General features: G+C 43.8%; 1 protein-coding gene across 15 annotated transcripts in view; it reads right to left on the bottom strand.

Annotated features, from left to right (window-relative positions):
* The window catches only part of LOC310902621 (uncharacterized protein), a 56,713-nt gene that overhangs the window by 25,405 nt on the left and 13,589 nt on the right, over positions 1-17,719 (bottom strand). For 8 of the 15 annotated variants that reach the window (XM_083844464.1, XM_083844459.1, XM_083844463.1 and 5 more), the window contains 4 exons: positions 17,121-17,189; positions 15,059-15,430; positions 9,749-9,918; positions 9,570-9,623 (listed from right to left, as the gene is read on the bottom strand). In XM_083844464.1, the coding sequence (XP_083700590.1) occupies positions 9,570-9,623; positions 9,749-9,918; positions 15,059-15,417 (583 nt within the window). In that variant the 5' untranslated portion in view covers positions 15,418-15,430; positions 17,121-17,189. Of the gene's footprint in view, positions 1-824; positions 944-7,933; positions 9,405-9,569; positions 9,624-9,748; positions 9,919-15,058; positions 15,431-15,561; positions 16,807-17,120; positions 17,190-17,719 lie in introns of those variants that run through there. The other 7 variants (XR_014586821.1, XR_014586822.1, XM_083844457.1 and 4 more) reach the window with 6 other exon arrangements.

Raw genomic sequence — 17,719 nt, 5'->3', positions numbered from 1 at the left:
AGTTAATGCCATGCTTTACAAAAAAAAAATCTTTTATCATAAACTGGCTGGCTGCATTTTCATGGGTACAAATACAGTTTGTTCAATTGAACTGACATGGGAGTTTTTATAGAGATAATAGAAGGAACTTCCGGGAAAAATAAGAGAGAGAGAGAGATTCTTGCCAGAATCAATCATAAAGTCTTAAAGAGAATATGAGAAAAGCCAAGCAAGGGTGCCCAACAATTCAGAAGTTTGAGAGGATACAGAAAAACATAATTGAGTTATGACTTAAAAGACCAGTGAACAATCAAGAAGTTATGTCGAAACAGGCACTGAAATATTAAAATAGTGAAATCTGAAATAACAGCTAAGAAAGTAACTCAATAAAGACAACACAATTGAAAAGTTATCACAATGGCAGAATCGAAGATTTTATGAATGAGTGCGGTATATCTGAATAGCTGTATTTTTGCAGAAATATTTTAATTCGAAGAAACAAAAAGTGCAAAAAAGAATAAGGCTGGCAGTGAGATAACAAGGAGATTGTTATGGATTTCAATAGAGTATTGTTAGCATGCGAATGGAAGATGTACCCAATGTGAAGTAGCTTTAAGTATGAAGAGGAAAAATGAAAGGACAAGTCAAGTTATAAGTCATTTGGGGAATTAGTGAACTACCATAAGCGTAACAGTTCACCGTTACTTTAGAAGAGAAAAAAAATTATAATATATGGGAAAATTTACAGGAATGGAAAAATAGAATATTTTTATAGAGGATACACAGTTCCTTCTTACTAGGTGATGCTGCCCTGCTGAGTGTTTCCTGGCATGCGCTGTGCTTACCATGCTTTGCAGTCTTTCTTCGGTATTTCGTCTTCCTTTGTGGGGTTTGTCCTGGAGGGAGTTTCCACCCGTTGATCGCTGGTGGGACGGTTTGAGCAGGGTCTGCACGTGAAGCAGCTCTGCAAGCAGGAAGGGTTTGTGTCTGTAGTGGCTTACTGCAGCGCAGTAAAACAGTTGCTGGAGCATGGCACAAAGTTAGACATTATGAGGAGCCCGAGCAGATTGGCTTGGGGGGGGTAGTCAGAAGACACAAATGTACAAACACTTCATGTCAGGCCCATCACATTTGCTCAGAAACTTTGAATACTGACAGGAGAATTACAGAGACACACCTCACATGCAGGTGTGGCCTGAGCTCCATCGCACAGGGGAAAGCCACCACCACACCACACTAAGGCATTTCCGTGCTCCTTGCCATTTTCGGAGGCTCTCTAGAGCCAGACAGAGATGCTGCTGGACAGACACACAAGGCGGGAGGCATCCGAAGTTCAGCGGAGTGCCAGCACCATGCACAACTGAATGCGAACACTTGCTTTCTCGTGTAAAACTGTACAAAACTTCTCGGGCAATTTGCTCTCCTATGGAGTACCCTGGTGAGGAACACTGCTTTCTGCGTGTTGAGCACTTGAGTAGAAGAACTATTTTCTCTTGTGTGATTAATGAAGCTTCACATGCACACAATGACCTATTGCATGTTTCACTGGCATAACAGCATAGATGTGTGGAAAGGCAACACATAACTAAGTTCATTAAATAGTACCGTGTTTAGATGCCAAATTCCCAGGAACGCCAGCAACATCTCAGACCGACACCTCCCTCCTCTCTCAAGGGAAGCCGATCTGATACAGTCATAAACGTTCATCTGCTGACTTGGTACGAACACAACCTCACCGTGTTTGGTGGAGGATCCTCGGGAGCTAGATGTAGGACTGGCTGCAGCTGTTGGGATGTATTTTCACAGCGTTTGGAGCCAATATTTAAAATATGCTTGTATCTGGGCTTGCTTGGGCGCTGCCACTGGCAGAGAAGCAGCACCAGCGCCTGATGTGGTGTCAAGCCACGCACGAGCAGCAGCAGCGCTCATCTCTTCGGGCAGCGTGCGCGTCCCCTGCTAGAACAGGGCTTTGTCTCACCAGTAATCCCTCACGATCGGAGCCACAGCTCTGGGGCTTTCCACAGCCTCATCTCCAGCCGCCAGCTGAAACAGCACATCCCAGGCTGACGTCCTGTACACGCTCAGCTCCTGCCCACAGACCACGACTGCTCCACCTGGGACCCGAAAAGATCCCTGAGCCTGACAAGAGCCGTTCCCTGCATCTGCTGGAGAACTTGAGGAAGCAACCTTCGTTCTTTTCTTTAGCACGCCTCAGATGTCAAATGCTGTACAACGAGCCCCGAACGACACACGTGCTCAAGCGACGCACGTCCTAGCCATGCCTGGCCAGCCCCGCGTGTCAGCAGGAGCAGGGGCCGCGGGTGCCCGCTGGGCTGCCCTCCTGCAGCACGCAGCTCCCTGGCCTGCAGGGATTTTAAGCAACTGTAATCATGTAATGGCTACGCAGTGCTTCTCGCAGTGGCTGTCTGCAAAAGCACAAATTGATTTTAAGAAGGCCCTTCTGATTTTTATCCTGACAGCACGGGTCGTGCATCTTTCCTGGGCTGCCATCTGGTACATGTTTGCTTCCCACAAGAGCTGGGGCACAGGAATCACCCTTTTTTTCCTGCAGCAGTGCCTGGATAGGAAGCTGGCCACCCTCTCCTGACATCTGCCCCAGCAAACCACACTTCTACTTGTTCCTTTGTACTTATGCCAACTGCAAGCTGCAGCACGGGACGTCAGAGCACGCTGGTCCCATGTAGTCAGCAGGGATTGTTTCCCTTTTCTCCTGCAGGTATTAGCACCAATGCTTTTGTCCTATAAAGTCTCAGATTAAAATGTTAATTAATTATAGCATACCTTCTCACATATGTACTGCTCACATTTTGCCTGTTATACGTAACTTTGATTTTTAAAAAGTTGAAATTCGTTTCAGCTAGCAAGTCAAGGCAGCAAGGTGGCTTTCACCTAGAAAATTCACATGAATTTGGCTAAGAGATACACAGCTCAAATATATATATATATTACGACCACGAAACATATCATAGACACAACAGAAATGGTGCATCAGTCCTGCCTCAGATAGAAGGGAGTTGTATACACAAAACATCTCTGTTGTCTGGTTTTGTTTTACAACAAAAGTATATGAGCATATGAAAAGTATAAAAAGAGTATATGAAAGGCTGTTAAAACAGAAAATGTTTGATTAATCAAGAAAAATCTAGTCGGCTGGGATGAACTGTAGTGATGTGCTCAAAGAATCACGTTTTCCAGGCAAGCACGCCAGCTCGTGTCCCACTAGCTGGCAAGCATCTACTAAAGCAGAAACTTTTTACATTTAGAATAATGAAAATCTTGTTACGCTAACTTAAGGCAATTCTCCGCTGTTAAATTTAATTTCCCATCAATAAATCTAATTATCTAATTCAGTTCCTGATTCTTAATAAAAATGGTTTCCTATGCCATTATAGACACAATCTCTAATATCTGAGAATCAATGGGATTACGAACTGTGTAAAAACAATTTCTGCAAACAGATGGATTTCACATGCAGATGGAAAAACACAAAAACGTGTTAGTGGCTATGCCAGCTTCAAATGTCTATCATTTTGGAAAAGAAACAAAAAATTACTGTAGTGTTTGTTTTTTTTTTCCTCTTGCCACTCTGAGGAGCAAGTAAAATATATGATGTGCTCTCTTGAATTTGACGAGGCTTAGTGTGCTCCTTTTCAGTAACTGAACTATCTTAAATATATCCCAATCAGAAAAATTAGGAGTGTCATTGAGGTTATTTGACACTGCAAACACTGGAAGTCTGTCTCTTGAATGGGAAAATTACTGTTATAACTGTCCATGCAGATTTTGACTGACCCACTTCACCACAGTTCTGACAGCTAGGAGATGATTTTTCAGAACACATTTGTATGCCAAAATGCTACTGAAGAAAAAGCAAAGTGTATGTTTCCTATCGCCCTATACGAGCATGCCGAGCAGCACAGTGGGGCTGTTCTGCCCCAGCTTCCAGCGAGGTGATGCTCTGCTGGCCCGCGCAGCTTGATGCCACCCAAACAGGGGGAAAGAAAGGTTCCTCCTTGGCCAAAATCTGCTCTCTGTGTCCCATTTACACGGCTCTCCAGAGTACTGAAGTTAATGTTTCAGGAACTGATTTTGAACGTCAGGTCGGGAACTGCTCAAAACTTCAGGAAAACGGTGACTGAACGGTTTTAAATCAGAAATAAGCTAAAAAAGTGTCACTGTCAGCAAGTGGCTGCCACTTACAAGCCACACCACTCATTAACAGAAGAGTGGGAGACAAAAAAGTGGAATCAACGGAGACCTTAGCAAACTTAAAAAGACACAGAGAAAACCGAACAGAGCACAATTCACAACTGAAACACAGCTGGTGTGTAGCTTTTAATTGTTTGTAAAGGAAACTAATCCCCATGTACGTGGGAGGTGGGACAGCTTTAATTTTCAAGTCATTTACGAAGTATTTTGTTCAGAGGTACTTTTTAGGCGAAAGCACTTTTCTGTTTGTTTGGGAGTTGTTTTTTGATTGCTTTCTAATATTATTTAGCTGTGGGAAGCATCATTATCGCCCGCCTGCCACTTTTAGCTTTGTCTTTCCTCCTCCTGCAACGAGGCCAGCTGCAGGACGCAGCGCAGGACGCAGCGCAGGACGCGCAGCACCACACAGCAGCAGGCGCAGGGACACCCACAGCGTGCCCCATCCATCGTGCCCCAAGGCTCAGACCGCAGTCACGTTAAGCTTCCCACGTTCCTCAGTCTTCCTATTAGATTCCCAATTCCATGCCCTGGAAATGCATTTCCTACCCGAGCAAAAGTATTAGCATTTGCTCCTTCCTCGTCTTAGAGAGACTGGTCCTGAAGATGGGACTGCAGGGGAATGACAGCAGCGAGGGGAAAGCACAAACGCACATTTTATCCCTCAGATTCTGAAGGGAATCTCCTCCTCGTTTCAGAGGTAAAGCCACTCTGCACAAACGTGCTTCCCCTCCCCTGCTCCCGGTCCCTGGAGAAACGTCCCAGGTTTTCACTTGGAAAATCAAATTCCCACAGTGGGGGCTCCAGACCTGGCTTCACGCACAGCCCAGTTCCCCAGTAAAAATTACCAAAAACATAACAGGAAGTTCGAAAAACAATGCTGCAGTCCCTCTCAGGAAGGCTCAGGAATGCAGAAAATCTGTTTTACGCCTAAATACTCTGAGCACCTGGGATCAATTTCTATAGAAGAATGGGGAGGGAGAGACGAGCAAATATCAAGGGCAGATGATCTTGTAGGGTTCTTTTCTAAATCTAGTTGGGCTATCGATGGCACTTTCTCCTTTCATTGCTGTGGTGACCCCTAGAATAAATGAGTTATATAAGAGAGCAGGTGAATTTTTCTGGAATGATTTCTGAAATCCCATTGAGTAATTTGAATATCAGCAGCACACCTACAAACACGCAGGAGTTAAGATCTTGCCATGTTGTATGATACAGATTATAAATGTATTTTACAGAGAGGGAGCCACAAAATTCCTTAAATTCTTTGGGCAAAAGTCCTGTAAGCAGAGGAGGGGAACAAACTGCAATTCCTTTCTGGTTCAAAGGGACCCGTTCAAAGCTGACGATGCCCAGAGCGAGCCATTCCCCAGGCAGCAGAGATTACCGAGATGCTGCCCTGACATCTCTCCTGTTTGCTTCACAAGGCCTCACACTACGTATGAATATGTATATGAAGTACTAACTTGCTCTCTCTGGACAGAAAAGAAAGTTCAAATAATTATTCATTTGTGATCACTCTCCAATTAATTTAAAGGGTATCCGGATAACCCTCAGTGTCCTATTGACTAGGATTAGTGGAGAGTACGGTGAAAAACAGGAGGAGTGAACACCTGCATAAGAAAGACCTCGCTGAGGTTCGGAGAGGGAAAAATCTCCCTCACAGACAGCTGGCAAAGGGAACGTGGAGGCAGATGGGGAAGGCCACAACCTCCACCGGGGCCACCAGAATTTTTCCTGAAGTCATTCATCAAGGGAGGTTTGGAGAAAAACTAAGTAGGAATGGTTAAATAGGACGGAACACGGTAACAACAAAGGCGCTCCAGATATTACACCGACATGTGTTAAGCTGGACCACACAGGCTAGGGTGCTTTAGCCGGGAAACAAAATGATCTACGAGGAGCTCAACGGAGGGCTACAGAGCCCAGGTGCCTCCGGGAGTAGGGGCAGAGGGACCAGGGCTTCATGGCCACCAGCAGGGCTGTGCTCAGAGAGGTGCTGAGCCCCCGCAGCAGCAGCGAAGCACGTAAAGCTGAGACAAAGCTCCTGCCCGAGCGGCGGATCCCAGTGCCTCGTGGCGGGCCTGCGGGGAAGCAGCCGGTGTGCGCAGGGAGGATTTCGTTGTCACTGGCGGCGTGGCACCAGGCGTGATCTTAAATTAATAAGCATTTACCGAGCTAATAAGAAGTTTTCGGTCAGACAGGCATCCCCTTTCATCTTACCTTCACTCATCCTTGGTACAGCGAGAAAAAAAAATAGGGATTTGCTGTAGCACGTGTACATCAATTGCTGGGTTTGTGTTGCCTCAAGTCCAATCATGTCATCTCCATGCAAAAGCCTTCCTTGACAAGTTGCTAATTTACCCTACACCTCACTCCTTTTATCTTCTGCTGGCATGACAGGAGATTGTTTATTTTGCAAAAGGGGCTGTTTTTCATGGGAAAGTTGATGGAGTTTTTTTCTTTTCTCCCTTTTCTGTATTTTATTTCCCAAAATTCATGCTACAGGCAACCAGGAAGTCTATCTGAACCATGGCAGATTCACTCAGGGCGTCAGGTAGCCTCTGCCCAGCAGACCAGTACAAGTATTTAATTAAGGCAATTCAGTCATTATACCTTTTTTTTTTTCTCAACTGTAAGTTGTCTGATCAATGCATTTTATTGTATAACACTTAATAAGAATGCAGATGTAACTGCAAATGAAGTAAATGACTTTTTTTTTCCCCCCTCAAGTACAGCCACGCCAGGGAATATTGATACTACTGTAGAAACATTGCTCTTTGAATTTTCTTCCTCTATATACATTTCTTACTCGTATCACTCCAGATGTGGTTAGTATTATCCCAGAAATGTAAACGTCTGCTCATTTGATTTGGCTTCATCAGTTCTGCTACAACTAGTTAACCTGATTGTAGGGAACGTCTGCTCGGAACTGACAGATCAGGCAAAGCACAAGCCTGTGAGCTCAGCAGCCCGAAGCACGCCTTTAGCAAAAGCATCTCTGTGAAGTGACTGACATTAAATGACATTATACGGTAAAAACCCCATGGCAGACTACATGACTAGCCATCATAAGGACTTTTTAATTTAAAAATAGCTAAACCAATATGTATCCCAAAGATATGTATTTAGCAGGGAAAATATTCTCCGCTCAGAAGGATTGGTATAGTACTTAGTTTATGGTCTAATATACACAAAGAAAAGAAACATTCACAGTTATTTGGGCTCATGAGTTCTCCTTCCAATGAACTGTGCACTTTCCAGCAGTCCCTGCTGGGCTGACAAGTAAAAACCTAATAGCATGGGTAGTAAGGGTACTAGAGGGACCCAACAGTAAAGGTACATGTGTAGCAGAAATACTTTCTCCTTCCCACAAACAAAAACCAGGAGTTGCCAGTGCCAGTCCTGAGAACACTTCCCAGAGCTGTGCTCCAGACTGAACCAAGGCCCCTTTGGGAAAAGACCGTGAAACTTCCATCCGCATTTTCAGAACACAAGTTTCAGTTAAAGTAAATGTATATCCCAGTCAGCTCCAGGAGTTACACATATCTAACTTGCTAGCCTCAAGAAGTTAATAAACCAGGGTGCCACCATAATGCCTCTGTAATGAGAATCGTGGAAAAAGCAAAGGGCACCGTCCTCCCCACAAACCTGTGGTAACCCATGTGAAGTCCTAAAGAGTAAAACAGAAAAGTTGCAGCTCTTTTTTTGTTTGTTTGTCTTGTGGTTTTCTTTTTTTTGTTGTTGTTGTTTGTTTGTTTTTAGTGTTTAACTGGGCATTAACATTTGAACTTCTTTTTCTTCTTTATGCAGCATTTCACCACTGTTGTTTTGTTTCTTCTAAACAAAGAAAAGTCCAGCTGCAGTTTGGGAACGAGCCAGGTTACTTCAGGGCTGCTTCTGGATACTGCAAGAATATCTGTGCAACTGCTTAAATGTTCAGAATCTGCCGGTTCCACGACTTGAATACAAATAAATACCACAGGGAAAAAAGAAAAGAAAAGAAAAAAAAAACAAGAGTAACAAATGCCTTCTCCAATAGCTTCTGCAGTTTTCAGAGGCTCTCCAAGAGCTTATGTAGTCCTGTAAGCATTCCAAACATTCCTGGTATTTATCATAATACAGCAGACTGGTATTTCATCCCACCCCATTTTCTGTCTATGACCTCAGAAAGGTATGAGAAAGCCCTCACAAAACTGCCTCAAGAGAATATCTGCTCAGAAGCATCAATCAGAACAGTTCATACCTATTTATGATAGCTGTTTTGAATCATATCCCATGTAAAAATATATATATATACTTCAGCATGCTTGACCTTACATGTCTTCAGCTGATGTCTTATATAAATAATGTCAACACATGGAATCTGCAAAATTCATGTTCTCTTCCACTGGTTCCCTCATCCAGCATCCAGTTCCCAGAATTCAAATCTCATTATCTGTGGATATTTTATCACAGCAAGGGCCAGCAAAACAGCGCAATTAGGTCCAAAGCCTATGAGTGCAGCATATAGAAGACAAAGGCATCTGATTTACTATTACAGCCTTACAAATGTTTTTCGCTGCAACCTTGGCAGACGAATTGAGGACTGAACCCAAGATCTCCAGCAGGGCTGTAGGAATAATTGATTTTTCAGTTCAGTAGCCAAACTGGAAAAGAAAATTGTTTACAATGACCCAAAATGTTTTTAGCTGTTTTTCTCATTACAATGAAGCATCGGGTGAGGACGTGCTGCTTCTCCTTCGGCCAGCAGCCTGGCCACGAGGATTTTCAGCCAACACACAGGTAGCCTGTATTGAACTCTCTGAGTCCTCTCTCTGCCCACCCCCAGAAGAAGGGCTCTCACCATGATTCTGTAACAGATTTGGAAGGAAGTTGCTCTCGTTCTCTCAGTGCTCCGGTTTCCATGGACTACTTCCCCACCCATGAGAAGAGAACCGGGTGCCCCCCCCCCAACACACGAGATCTGTCCCAGCCACCAGGTGATTGCGTTGTGCTTGGCACTCAAGTGCTCTGCATCAGGTGAATCATGAACAGTAGGGCTGTCTGCCCCGGCCGAACACATGCAACGGTTGGGATGTTTCCCTGAGGGCGGAGGAACGGTTTCAAATCCCCTTACACTGAACGTCTCTTTCCCGAATTAAAACTCAGATTTCTATTGTCTGGGACCGAGGTCAGCAATGGACGCCTGCAGAGAGCTGTATGAACAGGGAAAGCGCGTACTTTGTACTTGTATATCTCTAAAACATCCTTGTAGACACCAGCAACTGCCTAACACTCTTTCTTTCTTATTTAGTAGTCTCTGATGGATACTTATTCCAGTCTTAACTATGTCTGTGTGCGTCAGTTATTTGCAAACTTACCATTAGCCACCAACCACAAGGGCAGCCTTCCTTCCCTGGACTTTGATGTAGCCACTAAAAAGAAAAGCAAATCAAAACCTTTCAAAATTTGACTAAAATTTCTGATTACTTCCAGGTAACCAACAGTGACATTTTTCAGCTTTTGGAAAACCAGACGGCACACTTAGCTTAAATTGTACCTGTGCAGCTGGAGCTGCAGCAGACCCAGCTCTTCAGGGGGTTGGTCCAGACAGGAATTCTGTTTGCAGTCACCAGCCAGTCCCTGGCACACGTGCGAGCACCAGCTTCCCAGGAACTATCACAGAGGCTGCCATCAGAGCAGAGCAAGGATGTTTGGCAGGCAGGCAGGCTGGTAAAAACCAGAACGAAGGTGCCATTAACAGGGAACGGCTTTTTCTTGCTGCACTCAGATATGCTGACGTCAACAGCTGAAGTGCCTGCTCTTCCTTGGGTGTTAGTCATATCGTTCAACTGAATATAGCAAAAGATTAGTAAAAACTACAGAATAAAATTATCTCTGTTTTGAATTAGAAACACTAAAGATGTAAATTCTTCCTTATAATATATTTGTTGAGAAATATAATTACCTAAGAAATAGAAATGTTTTGCAAAATGTTGGAATATGCTCATTCAACTATTTCCTTAAAGTAATTGGGTTAGAAATCCCTAGTTTCCTTTTATAAACAAAGTCATAAAATACCTTAAAAATCTTGCAGGAAATTCAAGAAAATTTATGCAATAAGGTATGAAAAAGTAAATCTCTGTTATGGTCATAGATACGTCCCAAACACGTGTATTTTAATTAATCCCATTAATTTTTACAGGATTACTTGCTTGTATAAACTCAAAAGAAAGCAGCTTTCTGAACAGAAACAAAATTTTGAGCTTCAAAGTATGTCTTTCATAATAACACTGAAAAATACAAAACATTTATTGCTGCATGGAAAGCTTGATTTGTTTTTCTCATATATATTTTCACAGCAGTGTCAGCAACTGATAACATTATGTACACTAGGCAAGTACTACGCTATGCAGGACATGAAATAATTATTCATTTTATTGTAGGCTTATTGAGGTAGCTACATTTGAGCTTGAAGTTAATATGACAATCACGGAAACAGTATTTTAAGCTTTTATAACTTTAATATAATAGTTCCTTCCATTTGTATATCTAAGATAATAGTAGGCTCCAAATATTTAAAAATAAAAAATAAAAAACTCACTTCTGGCACTGAATTATACTAGGAGCAGAAAAAAAAAAAAAAAAAACAATGTGTATTCCTTAATTTTTCTTATAATGAAATTCTTATCCTTTACTTTCAAAGCTTAGTTTAAACTAAGATTTATTAGTCCCTTAACATTAATTACATTAATCATATCTGAAAGCATTCACCATCCTCTAGGTTCCTGCGTTACCTTACACAGAGACATTCGGCTCCAAAGCAAAACATTGACTCCAATATGGCCATTCACTAAACCAGGGTCATCTGAAAGCCTGGATGCTTCCTCAAGCTCAATGTCATTCCAAAGGGTACTGCCCAAAGGCCTATCATTTTTAGAAGGTAATATACGAGGTTACAGGAAGTATTTCCATGTGTTGTTGTACCTTGCAGGTCAGGTTTTCTAAATGCTACGGTTTCTCCTCTTAGTTAGACATGCCATTGCATCTGAATATTTATCAGCACTCAAGAGTTTAAGAACAATTAACACATCCTAAAGGAACAACGGGTATTTAGTTTCTTGTGTTCTCCTCATTTTTAATTTTTTCTCACATTTACTAGGCTCAGTGCACTCATTAACATTCATTTCAACCTGATTAGCAAATACTCCAGAATTTTTGGTCAATCAAATAATTACTTGTACTTCATAAATATGTTTTCACAGATACAGAGGTTTTAACGATTACACCCTGCCACTAGATAAAAGAAGATTGTCCCAAGTAGGAAAGTGTAAGAGTTTAGTTAAAGTGTGTTGCAAGGTATTTGTGTGTTTTAAAAATAGTCTTCCTTTCTTTTGGTTCAACGGACGCCATAAAGAAATTCAGGACTTAGACTGAAGGCTCAATTTTTTCTTCAATGGCATATTCACAAGAATACACATGCACAACCTCACACAGCACAGTTTAGTTAACTAGACTTTAACATCTCGGTAGTTTGTGCATGCTGTGATAAGCGTGTGCTATATCTGTAACGCATAAAATTACTTCTGTGTAGGGGTTCAAATTATCAAATGAATTCATTGCATCTTCTTCCTAAAAATAACACAAATCACGGCACAATCATTATACGTCCAGCCGAACGAATCCTTTTTCAAGTTTTTTTTCCATGCTGCCTCCAAAACCCATATATTACAATCTAAAAAAAATTCTAACAGACAACATGCTATGAAACCAAGACTGCTATTTAAAACAACTATGAGTAGGTTTTACGAATATATATATGTATATATATATATACGCACACATACATGCTTGTAAAAAAGCTAACAACAAAAAAAGGCAAATGCTTTGCATTTGTTTTTTCTTGGTAAATACGCTTCCCAGCACTACAAATACTGATAACAAACTAACATCTCCCGGTGTAACGAAAGAGAAACGTGTTCAAAGCTGCAGGAAAGTGGCAGCATCATGTATCAAGAAAAACATCTAACAGCACGGGTAACAACAACTACCTGGCCTGTCATCTGTAATTAGGCACTGGGAATCATAGTACATGTTTTTCTTCGCACCGAAGTGTGTACACTGTTTTTCTTGTTGAACAACAACAACAAAAATCCCACCACTCGTGCGGTTTACCCCTCATCAAGCAGCAGAGCTGTTTCTAGGGAGCAGACGGAGCGGGGGCATTGCTGCCGCTGGCCGCGGGGCTCGTGCTGCGCTCGGACGCTGGCACTGACTGCAGCTGGCCCAGGCCTGGGCAGCAGAGAGGGGCCCGAGCGCTGAGCCCCCACGAGCAGCAGCACGGCGCAGCGTGCGACCTGGGCTGGGAACGGACTCACGGGCAAGGCAGGTGCTGGACCTGCTCCTGGGGAACAGCTTTCAGGGCAATCAGACTGCCGTGTACACTTTAAACCTCAGCAATCTCTGCGGGCTGCTCGGATCCTGTAGGATTATTTGGCAATCCCTCGGTATTTCTCTATTTCTGCAACGCAAACATCACAAGGGCATGAGGAGGAAGGGTGGAGAAACGCAGCCAGAGCTGCCCCTGCACCCAGCCAGCCTGCAAAAGGCACCCCCGCGACGTCAGGCACAAATCAACATCAGGTCTGGGTGTGCAAAGAGCACCAGGCCAGGCATCAGCACTGAATATCGAACCTGCAGCAGTGCAACAAGATACCAGAAATGTACCGGAGAAGCTTTTTCACGTCCAGACATCAGCTCTGAGACGTGCCACCGCCGCCAGCCTGGCTCCCCTGAGGGAAGGAAGAAGGCTGCCTGCAAACAGTGAGGGAAAAAATACTGTTCCTTCAGCCTGCAAGGGAATCTGCATTTCCAACAAAGATTTTTTTCTAGTCCTCCTTAAAGACAAAGTTTAAATTATTTGAAGATGGGTATATACAACCTCTACAGCAGCTATATTGCAGCAACAAAAGCTGAGACTAATTTTGGGACAGCTCAAGAAAGCTGAAATGTGTTTTAATGAAGAAACCAGTCTCTTCCCTTCAGGGCACTACTTGGCTGAGACCAAAAACCCACAGATAACAGATGGTCAGCAATTTCATAATAACCTGGCAGGCCTGACACTACCTACTGGGACAGGATCTGTGGCAGAAAGATAAAAATGGCACTGCATAATGATGGGAGAGGGCTGAACGTTCACAGACGCTTACGGAGCGACTAATTAGGTCTTACACTATCAAAACACTTGAAAGTGAAGTCTTTTTGGACCCTAGGCATACAGGCAGACCTACACAAACAAACAAAGATGATTTAAGCATGTACCAGAAATTATTCAGACCTCACAGATTTGACAGCAGTAGGGACCAACAGCATAAGCAGCATAAATAATATTCATATAAGGCTCGTTACAAAGCTAAAATAAAGCCAGGCATTCCTAATAATATGGCAGATTTTTAAAAGAATGCACCAGTTTCTTTGCCTTTTAAGATAAGAAGCCAGAAATAACTGCCTGGCCATAAATGCAGAAAGCAATGGTGAAAAGAAGGAAAGGCAAGGTAAGCAAGCTGGGAAGCATACAAAACAGGAAGAAAGTAGACAAAGCAGCCAAACTGGAGTTAAAATAATGTCAGGACTAGGACAGTAATAAGTGCTATCAATTTTGCAGAAGGCAAAATAAATTTCCTTGCCCTAGCAGCTTAATTTTCTTCAGAAGCCTGAAAGCGAGCAAGGCTGGGCGAGAGGCCATTCACCATGCACTCCCACCGCACCGAGCCGGGCAGTGCAGCAGCAGCTGGGCTCCTTTGGGTGTCTCTGATTATATTTGGCTGCTCACCATGACCGCTGCATCATGCACAGCATGGATACTTTTTTTTTGCCCCAAACTGAGACTTTCTCACATGTTCTGCATGGTGTCATATTTCTCATCTCGAGCCCTTGGCAATCCTAGCCTTTGAGAGTTGTTGTTGTTGTTTAAATTTTTCCATGGGGTACAGCACAGAGAGACCTTGTGCATTAACATCTCAGCCAGAGCCAGGAAAGGTAGGGGCAGCTCTGATCCTGCCAGGCTCAGTGTCTGGGCAGGCACAGTTATCAAGAAGTTTTTAGCTAACAGTTAACAAGACAGTTCAAGCCAAGCCCCCTCTGAGTTGATAGCTGTTGCCCCATCTGGCTTTCCTGGGCTGCTTTGGGTGCCAGCCCCCACCACAGATGTCCCGAGCAGCTGGGCGCTGTATCAGACCCTTGCCCACAGCCCCCAGCTCCCATGGAGGCGCTGCCACTGGTGTGGGAGCGAGTACGGAAGAGCTGAGAAACAAGCAACATCGGCAGACATGAATTAAATAACTGCGTGATGCAGTTTGAGAGTCCAAAACCACTCTCTGCAAAGTGGTGCTTAAATCACAGCCCTGCATCCTAGCAGCCAGGCTCGCCTCTGCTGGGGAGCTGCCTCTCCTCCTCCGTAATATAACAGACTAATGGCGAGAGCAGTTGCACAGAAGAGGGACGATAAAATAAAGCTGAGCCAACACTGAAGAAGAAATGTAATATTTATGAGACTACAGAGAGAGAAGATGGGAGCCTGGCTCCATACCAAGTTAGCATAGGCCACAGGGGTGGGGATGCCAGGGTGCTCCCCTCGAGGTGGGGCAGGAGGCTGAGAGCCACAGCCTGAGGACAAGACTGTGCCCACCTCTCCTGTTTGCACAGCAAGTGCTCTCAGCACTGGGCTGATGCAGAACAGTAACATCACATGCCCACGTATTTGTATATTTTATACACATATACAAGTTATATATGGGTATAATTAAAGAAAAAATGTAAAAATATATTAATAAAATTCTATTATATATATACACATATAAAAATTACATACTGCTTGGAATGAAGTGGATGATCGTCGTGCTGCTGGTGTATGGTGAATCCAGCACACCAGGCATCGGGGCTCAGCCCCAGATATGGAAACTTCCCAAGTCCTTCCCCTCGATGCCTGACGAAGGACTTGCTCCAGCACACAGCAGGAGCCCTGGGCACAGCTGGCAGCAGGCGCGAAACCCTCAGGAACTGAGAAGTGGCACAGGGACTGGGAGCCTCCAGCTCGGTACGTGCAGGAAGAGCAAACAGCACTTGCATGGCTCTGGCTGCTCCCTCACGCTTCCAAAGTGCGTTGTTGTAGCATTTAAGCGCCCAAAGCTCCTTTTCTTGGCACTTTCTTTTTCTTCTCCAGAAAATCATTGCTTCTCACAGTCTGCATAAGAACAAAGAAAACAAGGCTAAACTGAAACTCAAGTTTTTTCCTCCCCTGGCCAATTAAAAAATAGTTGGAAAACAAAGTTTCAGTCCTACTGGACCTCAGCATTGGGGGGTTTGTTTCTTCACCTGTGAGGTTGGGCCTCAGAAATTGATTGAGAATCCCAAACTCCTACATTCAGCTTTACTCTTAGCCCTAAAAACAATTGCTCCTCTCCGTTTTCTGTTCTTTGCCCAAGGCTCCTAAAACATCGTGTGGGGATTTGGGAGCCCCATTTGAAACAAATTGTTTTAATTAAAATAGTAATTTTCAGCCCCAAGAGATGTAAACTATTAAAGAGTTGCCAGGAGGGAGATACACTAATGGAGAGCAATGAGCAATTATAGGCAATCTGCTGCAGGTTCTCGGAGAAAAACACAGGGAAGCAGCGCAGCCACTTGCTGCCTGCCTATTTATCACTGCCGACAGCATTTAACGGCATACAGGTTTTCCTTCAATAAAGGCTCAGCAAGTGCACTTCATTTTCTTATGTGTCATCAAGTCATTTTGATATAAGAGGGGAGATCAGCAAGGGAAATGTAAGGAACAAATCTCCTTTCTCTTAAACAGCTCTTCAGCACCTGAAACAATAGGTGTGCAGGGCTTGCTGGAGGCAAACGCTGATGGGTTTGGTCATGTTGGTGAGCTCAGTCTCAGACAACCCTGTTGTCTCCCAGACGCTTCCTGACATTGCAAGAATATTCTTTTGGGACACACACGTTTTAAGGACCAATTAGAAACCTCAATCAAGATTATGTTTCAAATTTCAAAGGTAATGCTCAGGTGCATCCCCAGGAAGGTAAATGAGAGCAAAGGAAGAGGCGCTTTGTGGTTAAAATACTTTTTTTTTCCTTCCCAAATTACAACGTGGAAGAAAAAAAAAATATATATATATATATACATACACACACATATATAAACAACGCTCGCCAAGGCGATTGGCCCTGGTGCAGATGCGTGCTGCAGCAGAGCCGGGGACCGAGGCAGGCAGGGCTTTGTTCCTAGCACCGAGGCCCCTCAAGGCAGCCAAGGGAGCCATCAGGCCCCAGCAGCCCTCGTGAGGGAGGCTGAGGAGGTGCGAGTGGAGCCAGGAGTGTCCCTTCCACGGCCGTACAAAGGCAGCCCTTGAGGAGCACGGCAACCAGGACATGGCGCCTCAGTCAGAACACGGCGCCTCCCCTCCCCGCTCAGAACAGCTCGTCTACTGGCTGCCTACCTATAGCTAAACCGCCATGGCCTGCACAAGGCAGAAAGCTCTTTCTCTAGAAAGTCCGCGGCGACCCAGCCCGACTGGCTGCTCAGAAATGCGGCAGTTCAGGTCTCTGGTCACAGGGAGTGCCTGAGCCTGTTGCTGCCATCTGAGGGTGGCAGAGACACCGCGTGCGTGAGGTGCGAGCAGGGGGATGGCCTGATCAGCCTGGCGGCAGAGCTCCAGATGAAACAGGGGTCTTTTTAGAAATAACCGTATTTGTGGAAGTTTCAAATCTCTAAGTGTAAACGTGGGGTTTCACTACACACAGACAGATGTCCGCAGGTATACTTTCTCCTATAGGTAGATACATGCATGCATGTATGCCCTGACCCACTTCACAATTCCAGAATTTTATAGATTTACCATATTCAGCTAGTTTGAAGAAAAGCACCTTACTTTAGAAGCCAGGAAATCAAGTTTCCACTTTTAGATGTCTTAATCTCTCCTGAAATAATCCAGGACAACCTATAGCGGGAATCAGAGTAAAAATAAGTGAAAAATAATTTTTGATATGTGGATTTTTAGTGTAGGAAACAACTCGGTTTAATAGCAAAAAAGAAAACATATTAGCAAGCTTCCTGAAAACAGCTTTTCAAAAGAAAAACTCCACCTTTTTTACTGAAAATAACATGTTTTTCTACTCAGGAACCACAGAGCATCTGCCTCCGCCACCCACAGACACCACAGAGGAACATGTTACTCCGAGGATTTATTCATGTCAGCGCGGTGACCTACTAGAGATAGCATTGAGATGAAAAGTATTATTCTTTTTTATAATTCCCTTCTTGCTTGATTCATACCTCATTAAATCAAGAGGAACGTTAACCATACATTGGAATGTGTTGCATGAGTCCCTTTATTTTATTTTTCTGAAATGCAGGCATTTTTTATTAACAATGCGTCATTTGATTCTATTAGGTAAATAAACACCAGCGGATGACACAGTATGCACCTGTGGCTATACTGTAATAATTAAATAATATTAAATAGAAATA

The sequence above is a fragment of the Anser anser genome (assembly GCF_964211835.1).
Source record: "Anser anser genome assembly, chromosome: 7".
Lineage (NCBI taxonomy): Eukaryota > Metazoa > Chordata > Aves > Anseriformes > Anatidae > Anser > Anser anser.
Note: the sequence above shows the minus strand (reverse complement) of the source record. Positions and strands in the feature narration are given on the sequence as shown.